At 36.1% G+C, this 22,343-nt stretch overlaps 1 protein-coding gene and 1 long non-coding RNA gene across 3 annotated transcripts; one reads left to right on the top strand and one right to left on the bottom strand.

The window, feature by feature from the left end:
• Nucleotides 1-13,874: 13,874 nt before the first annotated feature.
• Nucleotides 13,875-18,786, bottom strand: LOC110750697 (tryptophan aminotransferase-related protein 4-like). 2 transcript variants are annotated; one of them, XM_021951055.2, is made up of 6 exons: nt 18,646-18,786; nt 16,929-17,124; nt 16,552-16,855; nt 16,108-16,397; nt 15,237-15,517; nt 13,875-14,322 (listed from the first exon to the last, which is right to left on the bottom strand). In XM_021951055.2, exons 1-6 carry the CDS (start codon nt 18,659-18,661, stop codon nt 14,048-14,050), a joined length of 1,362 nt encoding a protein of 453 aa, XP_021806747.2. In that variant the 5' UTR covers nt 18,662-18,786; the 3' UTR covers nt 13,875-14,047. The 2 variants fall into 2 exon arrangements, with proteins under 2 accessions (XP_021806747.2, XP_021806746.2); XM_021951054.2 differs by lacking the exon at nt 18,646-18,786 and having other exon boundaries at nt 16,929-18,359.
• On the top strand, nt 18,383-18,822 carry LOC110750698 (uncharacterized). The gene is made up of 2 exons (XR_015826508.1): nt 18,383-18,536; nt 18,719-18,822. It is a non-coding gene; the product is annotated as an uncharacterized LOC110750698 (long non-coding RNA).
• Nucleotides 18,823-22,343: the final 3,521 nt, after the last annotated feature.

The following is a 22,343-nucleotide window of genomic DNA, read 5'->3' on the forward strand; positions in this document are numbered from 1 at the left end:
TTTTAATTACTTTTCTTGTACAACATACAATTTAACCTTATATTTTTGTCTCCATAAAGAGAATAATACGTATTAAAAAAATCCTAAATGACATTGTTTGACGAAAGAACACGAATAAGATAAGTTTCATGCCTCCCACAGAGCAAAATGGACAAGATTGTGAATTGAATTTCTATTATTTTTCTTCTTTTTTATACATATTTTGCATTCTCTAAGTTTGGACAAATTTATGTTTATTGAAGTATTCATGATCCATCTCATAACCACAATTTATTGAAGTATTAATAGACAAGTCCGCTTCTTAAGAGCAAGTGCATCCATGAGCCTAGCCCAAGGCTGGGGGGAGAAAAGCAAAAAAAGGAGTTTCCAGCGGTAAGCCCAAGCCCGGGCAAGGTGCGGGTCCCAGCAAGTCGGGCTGGCCCGAAGGCGAGTGCCGCCCGAGGTCCAAAACTCGGTTTGGGTTGACGTCAGGATGACGTCAGCGAGCGCAATCAAATTTTCAACGTTAAAAAAATTTGAATTCGCTCACGCTGACGTCGTGCTGACGTCAGCCCTGCGCGATCACCAACGGCTAGAAGACAGGTGTCGTAACCTGGGCGCTCCGATCTGCCTCTCTCCTCCAATCCAACGGCTGGCGATTTTTTGGCAATAAAATTATGAAAAAAAATCGAAATTTTTTTAAAAAAATACTAAAAAATTCTGAATTTTTTTTCTATAAATACCTATTAATACCCTTCACTTTCAACACCAATCCTTATACATTTTATTCTACTTCTACTATTACTCAACATTTTCCTCTCTTTAACCTTGTATTTTTTTTCTTCTTATTTTTATGGCTTCTTCTATCGAAACCGGAGGGGCGTGGAGCACCATGGAAGATGTTTCCTTGTGTGAGGCTTGGCTCCAAGTTTGTCATTGTCCCGTGACAGGCAATGAGATGAAATTTTTTCATATGTGGAAAAAAATTCATGCCGAATTTTGTGAAAAAATTCCGGGGTCTACTCTTACGGAAATGGCATTATCTAGTAGGTGGAAAATTCTAAATAAAGAGTTGGGAAAATGGAGAGATGCGTTGTCAAAAGCGATGGAAAACTGTAGAAGCGGGGAAAATCGTACTAACGAGGTAAGTATTTTGTAATTTTCGTTTCATCAAGTTTAATGTCCTAATTTATATATTTTGTTAATATTTATTGCATTTTCAATATTTTGTTAATATTTCTTGCAAATTAAATATTTTGTTCATATTTCTTGCATTTTAAATATTTTGTTAATATTTCTTGCATTTTCAATATGTTGTTAATATTTCTTGCATTTCCAATTGTTTCTTAATATTTCTTGCACTTCCAATTTATTTGTAAGGTTAATTGCATTTCCATTTGTTTATTTTTTGGTTACTTGCATATCCAATATATTTTAAATATTTCTCGCACTTCCATTTTTTTTTGTTAAATAGATGATTCAAGCACAGATGTGGTTCGGTGCAACCGGGGGTGGCAAAAAAAGTTTCAACCATCATGAATGTTGGGATGTGGTGAAATATTGCAAACGCTTCATAATTATTCCCACGGGTCCCCCCGTTGTGTTAAATGAGACGCCACTCCGTGGTTCAATGACATCGGAGTCACCTCTCGATTCCCCTATGAGTGAAGACTCACCCATCGAAAAGGAGCCGAGGCCCATTGGCCGAAAGGCTGCGAAGGCAAAAAAAAGCGGGTAATTCAAGTAATAGTAATTCAAAGTTTTTGGAGGAAATTGCAAGGCAAAATGCCATAAGAATTGAACTGGAGCAGAAACGCCAAGATAACGAGATGGCAATTCAAGCCGAGTTTTCACGAGAAAGGGAGTATTTGCACAAAAAAGATATGGAGAAGACGGATCGGGAAACCATGGCGATGGATACAAGCCATATGTCCCCTGAAACAAAACAATTTTGGAAGCTAGAACGCAGGGATGTTATGAGAAGAAAAAGACTTTTCCAAGATGATGGGCCTAGCAACACGGATTGGTTAAATGATGAAAACCATTAAATTAGTTGGCATACCTTTTATGTATTTGTATTTTTCATGTTTTCTATTAAAGTTGTTGTAATTCATGTTTTCTCTTAAAGTTGTTGTAATTCATGTTTTTTATTTTAGTAGTAGTAATTCTTAATGACTTGTATTGGATTTCTTTATTTAATAAACAAAGCATTCAATAAAAGACCTTTTTATTCAACATATTCCATACATCAAACAAAACATAATTAAAATAAAAAAAATACAAACCACAACCAAACCATAATAAATAAAAAACCACAACCAAACCATAATAAATAAAAAACAACACAACCAAACCATAACTAAATAAAACATAACCAAAGCATCTATGCTCCATCATTCATCTTGATTGCCTATCACCGCCCATAGATGCGAAATCAAGTCACGTTGACGCCTTTCATGAACATACGAATTTGCATCTCTTGATATCGATCTATCATACGGGTCATGAAACGACCATCCCTAACCAACGGCTCCGGTTCAAACGGTTCTCCACTTGGCCCCATGGGCCTTTCATAAATTCGTGTCAAAGCCGTGTTCATGGGATCCGATTCGTAGACCTCTTCAACTTCATAATCATACTCATCCTCCACAATCATATTATGGAGGATGATGCAAGTCATCATAATGCTTCTAAGGACCTCCTCATCAAACATACGGGCTGCACCTCGAATAATCAACCACCGAGCTTGAAGGATGCCAAAACACCTTTCGACATCTTTCTTGTATTTTTCTTGATAGGTAGCAAATAATTTTTCCTTCTGGGATCGGGGATTCGGAATGGATTTGACAAATGTGGTCCACCTCGGGTAGATGCCGTCAGCTAGATAATATCCCGTCTGGTAGACTGTATTGTTGACTTCATAGGTGATATTGGGGCCTTGGCCTCTCAAAACATCGTTGAAGACAGGGGATTGACCCAGCACGTTGAGGTCATTTTGGGATCCAGGAACTCCAAAGAAGGCATGCCAAACCCATGTGTTGAAGCCAGCAACGGCTTCAAGGATGATACTTTTTTGGCCTTTTCTATTTCCGTAATCACCTTGCCAGGCAGTTGGGCAATTCTTCCATTGCCAGTGCATGCAGTCGATGCTGCCAACCATTCCTGGAAATCCTCGAGCTTCGGCTTTTTGTAGAAGCCGTTGGAGGTCCCTGGGCGTAGGTCTACGTAGGTAGTCTCTAGTGTACAGAGTTTCAACCGCATCACAAAATCGTACCAAAGCCTCCAACGTAGTTGACTTCCCCATCCGGGCAACCTCATCCACCTGATCAGCAGATGCTCCATACGCCAACATTCGTATAACAGCAGTAAGCTTTTGCTCCGGAAGAAGTCCCAAAGTACCAGTAGCATCACACTTTTGAACAAAGTATGCATCATGATTGCAAATATCATGCATGATTTTATTGAACACATGGGGTGCCACTCTAAATCGCCTTCGAAAATCAACATTAGAGTACAAAGAAGTTGGGATAAAATAATCTTCCAAAAGATTCTTACCCCGAGAATGCCTATGTCTGTCCACATTCTTTCGGCAGCCGACTCGTGAACCATGGCGGCGACCTTGGTTCTCTTCATCTTGCAAAGCCACTGCTATGACAACTTGTTCATCAACTTGTCTCTGCAACTCATTGATTTCATCTGCTCTACGATTTCTCTCATTTCTTTCTCGCTCTTGCCTCTCCAAGCTTCTCCTAAAATCTTCCATTGAGAATGAATTGAGTATGAATTCTAAACTCTGAGAAATGAAAATATAGAAAGATGTGGTGTGAGAGGTATGAGCTGAGCCTCTGGTTTTATAGAATATTTTGGCAAGATAGAGATGCCACGTGGCTTGATTTGATTGGATGAAAATCTTATCTGAAATTTGAAATTCATCCGAAATTTGAACCCAAATTTAGCTGAAATTTGAATTTTGAAATTCATCCGAAATTTGAACCCAAATTTATTCGAAATTTGAATTTTGAAATTCATCCGAAAATTGAACCCAAAAATCTTATCCCGAAATTTTATCCGATTATGAATAGTCATGACACGTAGGAACCCGGAAATCTTATCCGAAAATATTATCCAAATTAATTATTGAGGTAAAAAAAATTGTGAAAAAAACAAAAAAATGAATAGTAATTGCCCTTAGCCATGGCAATGGGTGGAAACACAAAATTTACTATTTGCAAGGGCAACCACTATTCACGTGAATAGTGGCTGCCCTAGCCCCCCCCCCCCCCCCCCCCCCCTTGCCATGGCAAGGGGCAAATGGGTGGAGTTGCTCTAAGGGGCTCATCAGAGGCAAACTGTTTGCATGGTTTTGCTGGTGTCTTTCTTTTGAGACCAACAGATGATTAATTTGTCATCAAATCGTTGGCAAATAACTTTGGGGGTTTGCTTTCTTTCAAGACTAATTGGTTGAGCCGGTGAAGCAATATATCAAAATCATCATGGCTCCTTAAGAGGGTGAGACGTACATGTCCATGTCAGCACCAAACAAGCAACCTCTAGCCCCATAAACATTGGCTTCTCCTTGGAGGACTGCATAGCAATCTTTATCTTCTTCCCTCTCGCATTTCAACCACACATAACTTACCATGAGAATAAAATACTTCATAATGGAATCTGTGAGAATGTGAAGGTAAAGAGTTCCACATTGGAAAGTTGAGAAACCTAGTAAGGGCTTATAAGGAGTTGGGTTACTCCCCCCATTGCCAATTGGTTTTGGGGTGGAACCTCAACTTCCTTCATGGTATCAGAGCGGGTTAGCCCACATGTGAAAGCCCAACAGCCACACATGCTCCATATCACCCAATATGTGTTATTCACGTGTTAGGCTTGAAAATTCGCCATACATGCGGGGCGTGTGAAAATGTGAAGGTAAAAAGTCCCACATTGGAAAGTTGAGAAACCTAGTAAGGGCTTATAAGGAGTTGAGTTACTCCCTCCATTGGCAATTAGTTTTGGGATGGAACCTCAACTTCCTTCATAATCAAACTTGGGACCTCTTCCAACCTTGAAACTACCACTAGACTAAGTGCATAAGAGTGATTGAGGACATTATACCTGGTGAAGGTTTTCTGGTTTTTTTGAAATAAGTGCAGTATTGGGGTGCAATTTTCTGTAGAGAAAATTTGTTTAACAGAACCAAAGTGTTGCTAAATTTTTCCCATCGGTTCTTCAATTTGTTGTATCCGAATTCAAAGATTTCCTTGGCTCCAGTTTCAAGAACTACATTGAGAAGCTTCAGCTCTCAGCTGAGCATCCCGAGAAACACCTAAGCTACTTAACTCTATATATTCACTCATCCTTCACCACTGCCCACCTGCACAAGGCACATCATTGATATTAGGGTTTAATATTAAAACTGTTGATGTGTAAATTGTTTGTTACTGATTGACTATTACTGTTTTAGCTGGTGGTGACTAAGTAATAGCTTAGATCACTTGAATGGTTGAGATTTGTGGCTGAAATACCTATAGGAAAGAGCCAAGTGTCATACACACATTGGCAGATCTTTTTGTACCTTTCCTGATGTAAATCGTTTGATAAAAGAAGAGAAATAGCTGAGCTAATTGGCACAGCAGCTTATAGGGGTTTTGCAGAAACATATTCTTCATGCTCCTTCTTTCATCTCCTTCCCTTTTCTCCCTGAAAATCCAAATCAGTACCTAATATTCCAATATGGTATCAAAGAGCCAGGTTCGTTCTTGAATGTGGGTGTCAATTCCGCTGCGGGTATTCAAAGATTTCAAAGCAAAATCTTCATACCCAAATCGATTTAGTCTCATATGGCTGGTTCGGTTGGAAGCAGAGGCGGCTAGAAAAACGATTGTAGGTGCTTGAAATTGCCCCTTTGCTCAACTGGTGTACAGATTACCTTATTTCCATTTTTAACATTTAAGTTTGCTCACTACTAAAAAAAACCCCTTGCGCGACCAAACAAAATTCGTCGCGCAAAGTGACTTTGCGCGACAAATATTAATCATCGTCGCTCAAAGTCTTACGCGACTCAATTTTGCGCAACGAAAAAAAAATCATCACACAAAGTCACTTTGCGCGACGACAAGGAATCGTCGCGAAAATTAACTTTGCGCGACAAATACTAGAATTCGGTGCACAGATTTTTGCACGACGAATAGTGATTCGTCTCGCAAATTATTTACAAAAATAAATAAATAAAAATTATTTTAAAAAATTTTTGGATGCCTTTGCGCGACAAAAAAATAATCTTCGTCTCGCAAAGTCTTTACTAAAATTTAAAAAAAATTAAAAATTTTTGGATGACTTTGCGCGACGAAAAAATAATCTTCGTCTCGCAAAGTCTATACAAAAATAAATAAAATAAAAAAATTATTTTGTTAGAAAAATATATTATTGTAGTTCGGATTGGGTTTTTGTTAGAAAATATATATTTTAAATTGACGATCGAATTGGTTCATTGTATTCATATAGGGTCAAGGAATGTAGCTGTAAAAAATCATAAAAATCGAAACTGAAATGACCGTTAAATCGTGATTTTTCGTTTATAACCGTCGAAAAGTTTTGTCCTATTACTTGATCTCTGAATGTTTATTTTTTCCGATTTTTGGGGTATACGATCTCAAAGTATAAACAAACAAGTTTGACGGTTGGATCGTTGAAACTGGTTTCATAGAATACATATGCCATTAAAACAATATATTCACTAACAATTAAGAGTTTATTTATACTTTTGTTAAATATAACATAAGATTTTGTGGTATCCACTAGTGTAAATATTTTAAATTGACGATCGAAGTGGTTCATTGTATTCATATAGGGTCAAGGAGTGTAGCTGTAAAAAAATCATCAAAATTAGAGTTGAAATAACCGTTAAATCGTGATTTTTCATTTATAATCGTCGAAAAGTTTTGTCCTATTACTTAATCTCTGAATGTTTATTTTTTCCGATTTTTGGCGTATATGATCTCGAAGTGTAAACAAACAAATTTGACGGTTGGATCGTTGAAACTAGTTTCATAGACTGCGTATGCCATGAAAACAATATATTCACTAACAAATAAGAGTTTATTTATACTTTTATTAAATATAACATAAGATTTTGTGGTATCTACTAGTTTAAATATTTTAAATTGACGATCGAATGCAATCATTGTATTCATATAGGGTCAAGGAGTGTAGCTGTAAAAAAATCATCAAAATCAGAGTTGGAATAACCGTTAAATCGTGATTTTTAGTTTATAACCGTCGAAAAGTTTTGTCCTATTACTTAATCTCTGAATGTTTATTTTTTCCGATTTTTGGCGTATATGATCTCGAAGTGTAAACAAACAAATTTGACGGTTGGATCGTTGAAACTAGTTTCGTAGAATGCGTATGCCATGAAAACAATATATTCACTAACAAATAAGAGTTTATTTACACTTTTATTAAATATAACATAAGATTTTGTGGTATCTACTAGTGTAAATATTTTAAATTGACGATCGAATGCAGTCATTGTATTCATATCGGGTCAAGGAGTGTAGCTGTAAAAAATCATCAAAATCAGGGTTGAAATAACCGTTAAATCATGATTTTTCGTTTATAACCGTCGAAATGTTTTGTCCCATTAATTGATCTCTTAATGTTTATTTTTTCTGAATTTTGGTGTATATGATCTCGAAGTATAAACAAACAAGTTTGACGGTTAGATCGTTGAGTAGCTTTAAATTTATTTATTTTGTACGTATAACACTTAAGAAACTGAATAGTATATGTATTTATTAGTAGCTTTAAATATTTTTTAAGACTTTGCACGACCAATTAGTATTTCGTTGCGCAAAGTATACTCTCAAAATTTGGGTGTGTGCCAAAAATGGGAATTTTATTATAAAATAAAATTCCGACTTTGCGCGACCAATATATAATTATTCGTCGCGCACAGTATACTCTAAAAATTTGGCGGGCACCAAAAATGGGATTTTTTTTATAAAAAAATTTTGACTTTGCGCGACCAATATATAAATATTCGTCGCGCAAAGTATACTCTAAAAATTTGGCGGGCACCAAAAATGGGATTTTTTTTTTTAAAAATTTCGACTTTGCGCGACCAATATATAAATATTCGTCGCGCAAAGTATTCTCTAAAAAATTGGCGGGCACCAAAAATGGGATGTGGGAATATTTTGGTCACGCAAAAGTTTGGGCGACCAAAAATTCATCGCCCAAACCTGAAAAAATTTGGCAGGCACCGAAAATGGGAATTTTTTTTTAAATTTTTTTAAACACTTTGCGCGACCAATATATTTTTTCGTCGCGCAAAGTGATACGTTCTTTAAAAGTAAAATAACTCCTCCACCATTTTCTCAATGTCTTCTAAATCCTACCATTTATCTCTCTTTCCCACTCCCCAAATCCTACCATTTCTCTCACACTCACTCCTCTCACTTAATCTCTCATCTCTCTCTCTCACTCACTCTCTCATCTCTCTTTTCATCATCTCTCACTCTCACTCACTCTCTCATCTCTCTCTCACTATCTTCTCTAATTCTCTCACACTCACTTCTCTGTAAATTTTAAATTTTTTTTCATTAATATGTGTTTTTGGAGTTAGTTTTGAGTTTATGCCAATTATTTGTCATTATTTTATGTTATTGTTTTGTTATTTGACAATATTTTTTTTTTGTTTTTGTAGGGAATTGTTGAGGCTTTGATGGCTAAAGTTGAGGATTTGATATAAGATGCTTGTAGATTTTATTATTGTACTTTGTTAATTTAAGTGTACATTTTGAATATTATGTATATTGGATAATTTGACCACTATTTTTCTTATGTAATTTTATTTTGAATATGTCAATTTAAATTAAAGTAATTAAGAAAAATAAAATCATACAATTAAATTAAATTTAAAAAAATTAATATAATAAAATTGATATAAGAGAAATAACAATAAAAAATGTCAAAAACCTTGCGCGACAAAATATTTCGTCGCGCAAACTATTAAATTAGTTTATTTTAGTTTAAAATTTTCAAAAAAATTAAAATTAAAAAAAAATGAATATTTCGTCGCGCAAACCTTTGCGCGACATTAACTTTCGTCACGCAAAGGAGATATTATTCGTCGCGCAAAGTAGATAATATTCGTCGCGTAAAGTAATTAATATTCGTCGCGTGAAGTAATTAATATTCGTCGCGCAAAGTTGTTATTTTCGTCGCGCAAAGTCGTCATGATTCATCGCCCAAGTTGTTATCCTTCGTCGCGCAAAGTGGCTTTGTGCGACGAAGAATTTTCACCGTCGCGCAAACCCTTTCTTTACGAGTTTTGCGCGACCAAAATTTCGTCGCGCAAAGTGTTTTTTGTAGTAGTGGCTCCTTTTTGTACAGATTACCCCTCGGGTCTAGTCTATTTACTCCGGTCTTTTTCGCAGGGATCAAGGAAGAGGAGAGAGAAAAATTCGAATAGTGAAGAATCAACCCGCGAATATTGTTGACGTGAGTCTCCTAATTAATCCAGGAGATTTATTTCCTTGATTAATTAAGGGATTTACTTTCCTATTTTATATAATTGATAAATCTTTGTATAATTAGGAGATACTTTCCTAATTCTTTCCTGTATCTAATTCCTTGTATAGCACTCTTGTAAACTCTTATATATACCTCCTTATGGAGAAGAATAAATCATCTGAACATATTGAAAACCCGTATTCATATTTTAGCATGGTATCATAGCAATCGATCCTAGGTTGTCTCTAAATCCCTCGTATCGAAGTCCTCGTATCGAATCCCTCGTATCGAATTCCTCGTATCGAATCCCTCCTCTTGAATTCCTTGAAAAATGGAGCCGTATCCTCGTATCCTGAATCCCGAGACCCTTAACACAACCCCGTAACCCTAAACACAAACCCGAAACCCTACACACAAACCCGAAACCCTAAACATTTTTCCTTGTATTCTTCAATCATCCCGCTACAATGGATATCGTCTCTTCCTCCACAATTGCCACTACTGGTTCCCCAGGTTATGTTTTGCATAGTTCTTCAAAGAAACACACATGGGTCATTGACACCGGAGCCACTGATCACATGACCTTTGATCCTGGACAAATTTACACTCATACACCGTCTTCTCAATCGGTGGTGTCTAATGCCAATGGTACCCCCTCCACAGTAATTGGGGAAGGTTCCCTCTCTCTCTATGACTCCCTCACTTTGGATTCTGTGTTGATTGTTCCATCCTTACATCATAATCTCTTGTCTATTGCCCAAATTACTACGGCTTTGAATTGTACTGTAAATTTTTGGCCTACTCATTGTGTTTTTCAGGACATTCTCAGCAGCAAGACGATTGGTTGTGGTACTAGGAGGGGCAAACTCTACTATCTGGACTTGGCTTCTGACAGTGAAGCCAGCCTCAATCAAGCTTACAAAATTGGGGGTGTGAGTGTTGAAAAGCACACTTCCAAAGTATGGTTATGGCATCGCCATCTTGGACATGCTTCGTTTGGATACTTACAGAAGCTATTTCCTTCCTTATTTTCAAAGTTGGATATTTCCAGTTTTCAGTGTGACATCTGTGAACTGGCCAAGAGCCATCGTGTTCCTTTTCCCTTACGCTCAGCTAAAAGTCTGGTTCCCTTTTCTCTTGTTCATTCTGATGTTTGGGGCCCGGCTAGAATTCCCACTCCAGGGGGCGCTCGATGGTTTGTCACGTTTATCGATGATTGCACACGTATGACTTGGGTTTCCCTTCTCCAAACCAAAGGGGAAGTCAGTTCCAAATTTCAACAGTTCTATCACATGGTAGAGACTCAATTTCATACTCGAATTCAGATTCTTCATTCCGATAATGGCGGAGAATTTCTCAACCATGATCTAAATCAGTTCTTTCAAAATCATGGCATCATACATCAACGCTCATGTCCTTACACTCCTCAACAGAATGGTGTGGCAGAATGAAAGAATAGACACTTATTGGAAGTAGTTCGTGCCTCACTCTTTGGTGCAAATATGCCTCGGTCTTTTTGGGGAGAGGTCGTCCTCTCTGCAGCATACCTTATAAATCGGATTCCCTCCAGTATCCTCCAGTTCAACACCCCCTTCAAACACTCCACCACCATACCCAAATACCTGCAACCCAAAACCTGGAACCCCGCATTTTTGGTTGTGTGGTGTTTGTCCACTTACATGATCATCAACGCAGCAAATTGGATCCCCGCGCCGACAAGTGTGTTTTCATTGGTTATGCACCTCATCAGAAAGGTTACAGGTGTTATCATCCTCCTAATCAGAAGGTTTATGCTTCGATGGATGTTGTATTCCGGGAACACGAGATCTATTTTTCAGATGCACAGGCAGACACTTCTCCAAATTCAGAAATTTTCCCTTCAGCCTTTTTTCCAGATTCGTTCCAGTGCGACCGGTCGCCCAACGAAAACGACCAGTCGCCAGATGAACATGACCGGTCGCAAACGACTCTGCCTGAAAGCAACCGGTCGCATGCCTCTAACGACCGGTCTCCACGCCCGTCAATGACTCTGCCTGAAAGCGACCGGTCGCATGCCTCTCACGACCAGTCGCCACGCACATCGCAACGCACGACCACGACTCTGCCTGAAAGCGACCGGTCGCCTGACCCTAACGACCGGTCGCTCCTCCCAGTTTTTTCTGAAATTGTTCCGCTTCAGTCCGATCCCAGCCATCACACTCAGGAGGAGAGAATTGAAGAGTTTGTGCCTGCTCCGGAGAATTCTTCAGCTCCAGTACCACACCAATCACCTGCTGAGGACGTCATTCAGGTAACTTCTCTACCTGAAACTGATAACATTAATGAAATAACTGATTGCATTTCAGAAGGCGCAGAGCCTACATATCAGATTCCAAAAAGGAAGAATCGTGGTAAACCCCCAGTTCACTACGAAGCAGATCTTAATGCAAAGGGGAAATATCTCATCAACAATTATGTATCCCTCACCAGATTATCTGAGTCACGGGTACATGGGTACACTTTGTGAAGCAGTTAGCCGACATACCTGTTCCCAATAGTGTAACCGAAGCACTAGAAGACCCAAAATGGAAAGAAGCCATGAATGAAGAAATGCGAGCTCTCCAGAAGAATGGCACATGGGAACTCGGGCCATTACCCCATGGAAAGAAGACAGTGGGATGCCGGTGGATTTATACTGTGAAACTCAAAGCAGATGGATCCATTGAAAGATATAAAGCTAGATTGGTGGCGAAGGGATACACACAAAGATATGGGATAGACTACCAAGAGACCTTTGCCCCAGTAGCCAAGATCAAAACTATCAGAGTCCTTCTGTCTCTAGCAGCAAATCTCGATTGGCCATTACATCAGTTTGATGTAAAAAATGCATTCTTACATGGAGACTTGGAAGAAGAAGTATATATGGACTTACCACTAGGATGTAACTTAGCCCGTGACAAGGAGAATCAAGTTTGCAAACTCAGAAAGTCACTGTATGGGTTGAAGCAATCCCCCAGAGCATGGTTTGGCAGATTCACTAAATCCATGAAGAATTTTGGATATATACAGAGTAATGCAGATCACACCTTATTCTTGAAGCGTGATGGAAGAAACCTTACTGCATTAATTGTGTATGTGGATGATATAGTCGTAACTGGAAACGACACAGGAGAGCAAATAAAACTGCAGAAGTATTTGTCTTAGGAATTTGAGATGAAGGATTTAGGTGATCTGAAGTATTTTCTAGGAATTGAAGTAGCCAGATCCACAACTGGTATATGTCTATCTCAAAGGAAGTATGTATTAGATCTACTCACTGAAACAGGAATGCTTGGATGCAAACCTCCTGATACATCACAAGTTATGTGAAGACATGGATCAAGAACCAACTAATAAGGAACAGTACCAACTCCTTGTTGGAAGGTTGATATATTTAGCCCACACAAGACCAGATATTGCATATGCTGTGAGTGTGGTTAGTCAGTTTATGCATTCACCCAGTGTGTCACATAGGAATGCAGTTGATCGGATCTTAAGATACTTAAAGTCAGCACCTGGGAGAGGATTAATGTTCTCAAAAAATAGAGATCTCGAAGTTGTGGGATATACAGATGCTGATTGGGCTGGCTCTATTACTGATAGACGCTCTACTTCAGGTTACTTCACGTTTGTGGGAGGTAACCTAGTCACTTGGCGGAGTAAGAAACAAAATGTGGTTTCTCGGTCTAGTGCTGAAGCAGAGTATCGAGGAATGGCTCACGGAGTTTGTGAATTACTATGGATCAGAAGATTGTTGACAGAATTGGGTTTCAAGCCAGAGAAACCAATGGAGTTACATTGTGATAACAAGTCAGCCATCGATATTGCCCATAATCCAGTTCAACATGATCGAACTAAACATGTTGAGGTGGATAGACATTTTATCAAGGAAAAAATTGAGAAGAAGATCATTCGCCTACCATTCGTAAAATCAGAAGATCAATTGGCAGATATCTTAACCAAAGCTGTTTGTGGAAGAGTATTTCATGACTCACTTACCAAGTTGGGCATTGGTGACGTATATGCACCAACTTGAGGAGGAGTGTTGACGTGAGTCTCCTAATTAATCAAGGAGATTTATTTCCTTGATTAATTAAGAGATTTACTTTCCTATTTTATATAATTGATAAATCTTTGTATAATTAGGAGATACTTTCCTAATTCTTTCCTGTATCTAATTCCTTGTATAGCACTCTTGTAAACTCTTATATATACCTCCTTATGGAGAAGAATAAATCATCTGAACATATTGAAAACCCGTATTCATATTTTAGCAAATATTTCCCGAGTGGAAATTTGCTCAAACACCTTCCACAGGGTGAAGTATTCATTATGCATCTCAGAACCACAACCACTTAGACTAAAAATACCAAATAACATATGAACTCCACAATTTATTCAATTTTATAGAATGTTAAAAAGAAAAAACAGACGATGAGTGTACATAAAGTTGAAAATTATTCAATTTAATAATATGTACACATGCAAATATATGGTGGAATTTTCTTATTAATTTGATAGAATGTAAAGTTTATAATTATTAATAGACAAGACCCCTTCTTAAGGTGCTCATCAGAGGCTTCTTGAGCTGCAAGAAATTGTTTGCATGGTTTTGCTGCTGTCTTTCTTCTGAGACCAACTGGTTTAGTCGCTGAATCAATATATCAAAGTCATCTTGGCTCCTTATGAGGCTGAGACGTACATAGCGGTCTTCAGCTGAAAATATGCTTCCGCTACGCCCAATAACATTGGCTGCTTGGAGGACTTCAGAGCAATCTGTATCCTCTTCCCTCTCACACTTCACCCACGCATATGCTGCCATGAGATTAAAATTGGTACAAATTAGCTAGGGCACGGAAGGTTCGCACTTCGAAAATATAATATAATAACATTTATTATGAGAAGAAATTTGGGCTGCATTTTGGGGTTTTTATTTCCCATAACCAATGTATGGTACTCTCTCGACTAAGTCTATTAAGTTAGGGGTGCACTCTTATTTTGTCCATTTGCTTTTCCCCTCTTATTTTAGTACTGTAATAATAGAGAAACACTTATATGAAACGGGGACATCACTATTTTGCTATAACCAGTCAATCACGGTATGCTATGCGTGATAATTTTTCCACGTGGTCGATTGTGTGATTGGCCGAAGATAGCAAAACAATGTTATTCCCGTTTCATTCAAGTTTTTTTGATGGTAATGGGGTGAACAAAATGAGAACCAAAACATAAGAACAATTAAAGAATGTAAGGGTACAAAATGAGAGTGTAAAAATTACTTCCCCACAAATGCAATGCATGTATGATGAAAGTAAAGTTCCTCTTTTTGCTTAGGCATGCGATGAAAGTTCCACATGGAAGAAATTGCATAAAGAGACAATATAGCTTGTGGAACAGAAAAAATGTGTGTGAATAGTGAATTGAATTATTGAACTAATGTACATAATATTCCACATGCATAATCATTCAAGTGATGAAAGTAATATTTTGTTTTTCATTCTTTTTGCTTAAGCATGCGGTCAAAGTTCCACTTGGAAGAAATTGCATAAAGAGAAAAGGTAGACGGTGACAAAGAAAATATATGTGAATAGTGAATTGAATGATTAAACTACTTTTGTTTTTATTAAAAAAAATCTTTATTAATCTTATCGAACTCAAAGGGGGTATAATCGACATTTTGTACTCATCTATTGACAAAGAAAATATTCTTGAATTAGTGGAGACATTACCTGGTGAGGGTCCTCTAATTTTCTGAAAATAAGTGCAATATCGTGGCCCAAGTTTCTGCAGAGAAAAGCGGTTTGACAAAGACAAGGTTTTGCTCAAGCTTTCCCAGCGATTCCTCATGGTGTGGTATCCAAATTCAAAGATTTGCTTGCCTCTAGTTTCAAGCACCACATTGATAAGCTTCAAAGCTCTTAGCTGAGCATCTCGAGAAACACCCATGCTACTTGAACTCATATACTCCGTCATTTTTTGGTACACAGACTCGTTCTTTATCACTGCCCATCTGCACAAGGCCGCAACAATAGTAGTTAGTGAAGTGGGTGATATCCACTGCTAGTTGATAACATGTTCTTTTATTTTTTCCAAAATTTTATTCTGTTGAAGATAGAGCGAAAATATATCGAAGAAAGAATGTGAAGGTGAAATGTCCCACAATTGAAAAGTTAAGAAACTTTAGCATATAGAAGGCGTTTGGCCACTCCTTGAATTGCCAATTGGTTTTCGGGTGGAACCTTAACTTCTTACATGATATCAGAACGAGTTATATAAAATTTAAGTAGGCTAAGCATTTTAGTTTCTTGTATTATTAAATGGTTGATATCAACGACGTATGGGATGAAAGATTATATATAGTATATGACGATAACAAATACAAAAGTTTCAAGAGTGTCAAAAAGATAATAAAATTAATATTGGACGGTTAAGTTCGATTGGGTCGCAAATTAACTACTCTGATTTGTTGGGGTTACATCATGTATTAATAGAATATGTTACGTAATGCGTGACATCAACATGAAAGAAACCCGGCCACCATAAAAAAATATCTAATTGGAAAAGTCTAAAGAAGTGCAATAATGTGTGGTTGTTACTTACCCGAATCTAGTACCAGCATGACCAGTGAGTTTGGAAAGTGTAAATACCATAAGATCATCATCAGCTGGATTCGGAATTGCTGTAAAATGTGGCCAGTAATAGACCCGATCATAAATTGCAGAGGAGTTGGGGCCATGAAGAACTGCCTTATTCAGCTTTCCATCAGGATTGTTTGGTGAGGTTACAAACTCGATAACTTTGCCAGCTTCTGAAATGTTAAGCAATGAGGATGTGTCTCCTTCAAACCTATAGTCCAATGATCGAAAAAATTCCGTTTGCGTTTTGTAAAGCTGTAAATTTTGGACAGCAAAATTAAATTTTGTTAGAAAAGTTAATCATGCATATGGGATTCTAAGCAATTAGCAGAACTATTTGTAGGCACTAACTGATTATAAGCTGCAAGGAAATTATAAAGCCAAATTCAGAAGTAATAAGAGATCGAACCCTGTAATAAGGAATTGAAGCTACAACACTTGCAGGTGAGGAGGAGTTGGAAGAATTATCAGAAGACAATGCATGAACTGCAGCATTGAGAAGTTGGGTTGAGCCAGCACCAAACACAATGTATCTTCCTTGAGTTACTGCATTTCCCACAGTGGAATGCAATTGACGGATGTGCTCCTCTAGCACTGCTGAGATGTAAGAGCCATCAGCGTAGCTATATCCCATCCGATGCCACCCTGCTACTAAAACTGCACTTTGGGCTGCATGTTGCATCCAAAATGGCTGCAAGAAATACGGGTCTCCACTGCCAAAAAAGCAACATGAATATATGTATAATAAAAATCTTTCATGCATGAGAGCGACGGATAGGGGGAAACCTGTCAGCATTTGCTGCACATCCAGTTACAAACTCAGAGCAATCTGGGCCTTCATAGCAAGAATTACACTCACAAACTGGTTCCTTTCCATCAAGAACCAACCCATCCAAATAGGCACTTCCATGGCCTGAGCAAGAAATGGCTGCCACACGCTCAGCTTCTTCTGCTGCTCTTTTACTCCAAGTGAGCCTCCACTCTCCATCCACACAGAATTGGAAAACCAATAACAGATTAACAGCTATAGAAAGTGCCAAGATCACAAAGTAGGAGGAGCTTTGTGCCTTAACCATGTTAATTAGTTTCTTATTTCCTTTCCTAGCTCTCTTAATTTAACATGCATATAGAGCCTTATATATCAACAGAAAGAGGACAAATTTAATAAGTTACCAGGCAGCCTTGACAAATTCAAAATTGAGAATTTATATTGATCCATGGACGTCAAGGAATTTTTGTAGAAATTAATTAACAGTGAAAAAATTATAGCACAACATCAACCATAATTCTTGCACCATTATATGTATTTCCCAGCCACAAAATACGGTTTAACATTATCCGTTGTTTAAATTGTTGAAGAATATTGAAATCTCACATCAAAAACTTGACCAAATCAAATACACCACATAATAAGTGATTTCACTATTAATGACACCGAAGTTTTTTGTGATAAAACCTCACACCTGCTAAACCAGAAAAACTTGTAATCCCCGGTGTGAGGTGTGAGGTGTGAGGCATATGATTTTAATGAAAGAAATATAATATTTTCTTTAATAAAAAAAGGACAAGTATGTACCACCGTACCAAATAGAGTTTGATATCATCTTTGGTTTGTTTTCCATTTAATTTGTTGATGACTTTGAAAAGTCTGTGTTGATAAATTTCAAACAAAGAAAAATCATATGCCCCTGTTTTTCAAGGGACCTACGTACTCTTCTTAAGCCTAAGTTAGAATTAACAAGAAAGTAATCAGGAATATTCATCGTATTAACTTGTTAAGTCAAACACGAAAATAAAAATATTAATATAATACATTAGGTTATAAGATAGAACTAAATATTCTCATGTTGCTGCTGACAAGTATACTCAAACCTCTGACCATGCGCTTACGTCCGAATCTGGTATTTCTAGGATTGAAATATTCAAATCATTTCAATGTCTATATAAAGTGTTTTAAAATAATCAAATGTTTAGAGTCCAAGAAGTACTCTTTTTATAAAAAAAAAGGCAAAAAGTGGTTTTTGGTAATGTAGTTTGACACTTTTACCATTTTAGTCTCTATCGTTTTAATTTGATCAATTTTGTCCCTATAGTTTTCAATTAAAGCAATTTAAGGACAATCTTCAATTTTTTGTCAAAATAAGGTAACTACCGGTTAATTGTTGAGAGGCATTTCGGTCCAAAAACAAAGGTAACCAAAACCCAAGAATAAAATAACAAAAAAAAATTTAAAAAGTAAAATAAGATACCCAGATAACCCAAACCCCACCGCCCCTATCATCCTCCCCCACCCCAGCAAGGAATTGGCCTCAGAATTAATGGTGTACAGTCATAGGCATGGTTTCTCTAGGTTTGCAGCCAAGCTCACAAAGTCTGAAGCCCAAAAACTTTCAGGTATATTTTAAAAAGTATTGCTATATATAGGTGCGACAAAGATATGTCTGGTTTGCAATGATTGACAATTATTTAAAATATAGATTTGTAATGGATTCATGAGCTATACCTTCAGATGTCATCATTAAGTATTGTGCTTATTGTTGCTTTTTATCCTTGCTGTTCTTGCTGATGTGTTCCAGTATTTCTTCAATGGCGTTCATGTAGTGGCTGCAAATTCCGGGAATTTTCAGAACGTTGGCGTTCTCGCCGTTGCGATTGATGACCATTTTGATGAAGCTGAGGGTGGGTTTAGGACAGAGGGCGAGGGAGGGGGATCCGGAGGTCGTCGGGAGTGGGTGACTGCCTGAGTGTCGGGGCTAGGTTTGGGAGAAGAGAGAGAGAGAGAGAAAGAGAAAGAGGTGGAGTTTATTGAGAAGTTTTGTGGTGGGAGGGTGGCAAGGGTTGGATGTTGGGTGGGTGGTGTTGGGCAGTGGCTTGTTTGGTGGGGTTGGAGTGGTGGTGGGTGGTGGGTGGTGGGTGGTGGGTGGTAGGCTGATGGTGAAGTTAGGGGAGGGGGAGCAGACGGGAGAGAGGGAGAAGAAGATATTTTTTTATTATTAAATTTTATTTTGCATTGTTTATTTTTAAAAGGAATTAATGTTTTAATAATTTGACGTAATTGCCCTTTCACAAGTAACGGAAGTTTAAAAAATTTGACAAAAATTGAAGATTGTCCTTGAATTGCTTAAATTGAAAACTACAGGAACAAAATTGATCAAATTGAAACGATGCTATAGTTCAGTTTTTTTTTTTACTTGTGGGGAAATTGAGGTTATAGATGTTGAGAATGACATGAGCATTATGTTTTGTTTTGGAGAGATGTTAAGAAATAGGGGACGGCATGAGACCATTTGATTTTATTTGTCTATATAGAAATAGGACTACAACTAATTAGTTAGGTGAGTGGTTGAATGGTAGAGTAAGTGATGAAAGTTGAAATGTGATGAGTAGCTCGATAGTTGAAACGTGATGAGTAGTTCAAAAGTTGAAACTTGAAAAGAATAGGTCAAAGACACATTCTCATGTGAAAAGGAAAGGTCAAAAAAAGTTTAAAACAAAACAATATAAATATACATATTTTATCATATTATCACAAAAACATAAGTAACATGGTGGTTGAGGCATTAGAGGAGTGAAATGGCAGGGATTCGAATCCCTTTTGCGTGTGTGCTTTGTGTTTTTTTTTTTCTTTTTTCCATTACATCGATATTTTCGATATTATAGGGATATTTTGACAAAATATTGCTGAAGTGTGACCGAAATTATCGACATCAATATTTTCCTAATTGATATAAATATAATTTATATCAATTAGGAAGATTTGAAAATAAACATAGTATTGTAGGTACCATTAGTCAATGAAGTAAGCTATATAAATAAAGAAGTAACTCTTAATTTACTCAGCAATAGAGCATCTTAAAAAGTCACACTATAAATAAATTCATATAGGAACAATAGGAATAACTGGACTCACAAGAGCACAAATAGGAACTAAAGCATTAGTATATATATATATATGATAATAGATGGGATAACCATCAGCAAGCCGCTATAGCTACAACAGAAAATCTTAGCACAAATCTAGCAGTCATAGAATATATATAATTATGTCATGAATATTAGAGAATTTAGTAAACATATTAAAATTAGCATAAGAACGAAAAATTACAATATGAAAGGTGAAACAAAAATGTAAGTATTAGTCTTATGTATGTATAAAAAGTTTCAGACAACTATAATTATAAATTTAACATAGAATTTCAAAATCTAGTACAAACTTTTAGTAGTAAACATGTTAATATGATAGAGGCAAAACCAATAGATAAAGCTTTTTAGAAGGAACAGAATGGATTTTACCCAATTTACAAGTAGCAAAAAATAGACAACCTAATAAAGCACAAATTTTTTAAAATCGTATAGGTGAAGCAATAGTAAGATTTACTAATTATAAACAAATAAATGATATAGAAGACTTAGAAAGTGAAGTAGAAGAAATACTGTACATGTCATTTGATAACTTAGAAATAAATATGATTAAGCATAATTTTGATAATATAGTTGATAAACTCATAGATGACATAGATAATTTAACTGAAGAAAAATATATAGAAAAATATAATACTTATGATTTAGGATTACATAGATTGTCAAATAAAGAAATGAAAGACTTAATTTTAAATATAGGATTAGAACACATTTTAAGAGCAAAAAAAATCAAAATATGTTAATTGAAGTAGAATGCATGCCGGCAGAAAACCAATATAGTTCAACTGACCATTTATAGTTAATGGAAAGTAGAACAAACCAGCAGAATCTTAGGCAAACTAATGAACCATATAGAGAAAATAATGAAGAAACCGGTAGGAATGCTTTTCAACAAGAAACAATTGGACTAAGAAAAAATAGAATCCCTTATAAAGGAATTGAACAAATTAGTTTAGTAGGAAATTTATTAAACTTAGAAAATGTAGACCCACAAGATTGAGAAAAAAAACTATAGAAAAATGGGGAAAGGATGTATGCATTAATATTAGATTTTAGTAATAATAAAGATATGTTAGATTACTTTGAACATAGTTTAGATGGAATGATTTTTGATTACTTCGAAGCATGGAAAACTAAAAATCCAAAAGAACATCAAGCAGCAAAAGAAATGTTTAATATAGATGCTTTTGTTAAATTAATTAAATATGAATTTTTAGATCATAATAGATTATGGTAGAAATGAACAAGAACAAAGTAATAGAGCCATAAGAAATTTAGAACAATTACAAATTTATTTGTGATTTACAATATATTAGTGAATATACTTCACACTTTTTCAAGTATTTAGGTAGAACTGGCAGAATTGATGATCTTAATTTATTAGATACTTATATGAAAAAAAAATTAAAGGACCAATAGGAGAAAGAATTTGGAATGAATGGCAAAAACACCCTATGAAACTAGATGTATCCATAAGAGCAAGAATACAACATGTATGTGATATATTACGATCAAAATATAGTCAAATAAAAGCAAAAAGACAAATTAGAAAACAATTTTACATTGAGCTATAAAAATATAGATTTACCTAAACAATATGGATGCCATAGAAAATATAAGCAGAAAAAACTATATAAAAAGAGTTATAGAAAATATAGACCTTATAAACAACAACATAAAAATTTTAGAATTCACCCTTCAAAAACTTTTAGAAGAAGAAAACAATTTAGAAAACGAACAAATAAACCATGGATTAAATATAAAGTACCCAATAAAAGTACATGTAAACGTTATCTTTGTGGTGAAGTAGGACATATTAGACCTAAGTGTCCCAAATTAGGAAAGCAACCTAGAGAAAAAAATACAATTAATTGAGCAATTTCAATTAGAAGATGATGAAGACTTAGAATCAATTTATAGTCTTGACGATAATTTAAGTGATAATGAAAGTATTTGTAGTTTTAATGCTTTAGACTCAGAATCAGAATCAGATAAGTCTAGTAATTCCAATAGTGAATTAGATGAATATATGTGTATGTTTGAAGAACCAAAAAAGCATGAAGTATTTAAATATGTTAATTTGAGGATGGCCTAAAAAATGTAATCAATGTAAGAAAATAGTGGTAGAAAATTATTACACTAAGACAATAGTTTATTGTAAACCTTGTTATAATAATAGACCAATAGAAATAAATACAACTGAAATAATAGATAACAATAATCAAAAGAATAATAGCCCCAATATAGAGAAACAAAGTCTAGTTCATTAATGAGAATTAA

This window comes from Prunus avium, chromosome 8 (assembly GCF_965620075.1).
Source record: "Prunus avium chromosome 8, drPruAviu1.hap1.1, whole genome shotgun sequence".
NCBI classification, from domain to species: Eukaryota; Viridiplantae; Streptophyta; class Magnoliopsida; order Rosales; family Rosaceae; genus Prunus; species Prunus avium.

Excerpts from the sequence above, each read along its gene's own strand:
- LOC110750697 (XM_021951054.2), bottom strand. The coding sequence starts at position 17,218 with ATGGTTAAGGCACAAAGCTCCTCCTACTTTGTGATCTTGGCACTTTCT. Across the intron at positions 16,856-16,928 it reads TGTGCAGCAAATGCTGACAG|TGGAGACCCGTATTTCTTGC; the intron begins GTTTCCCCCTAT and ends CTTTTTTGGCAG. Across the intron at positions 15,518-16,107 it reads CATGCTGGTACTAGATTCGG|ATGGGCAGTGATAAAGAACG; the intron begins GTAAGTAACAAC and ends GGCCTTGTGCAG.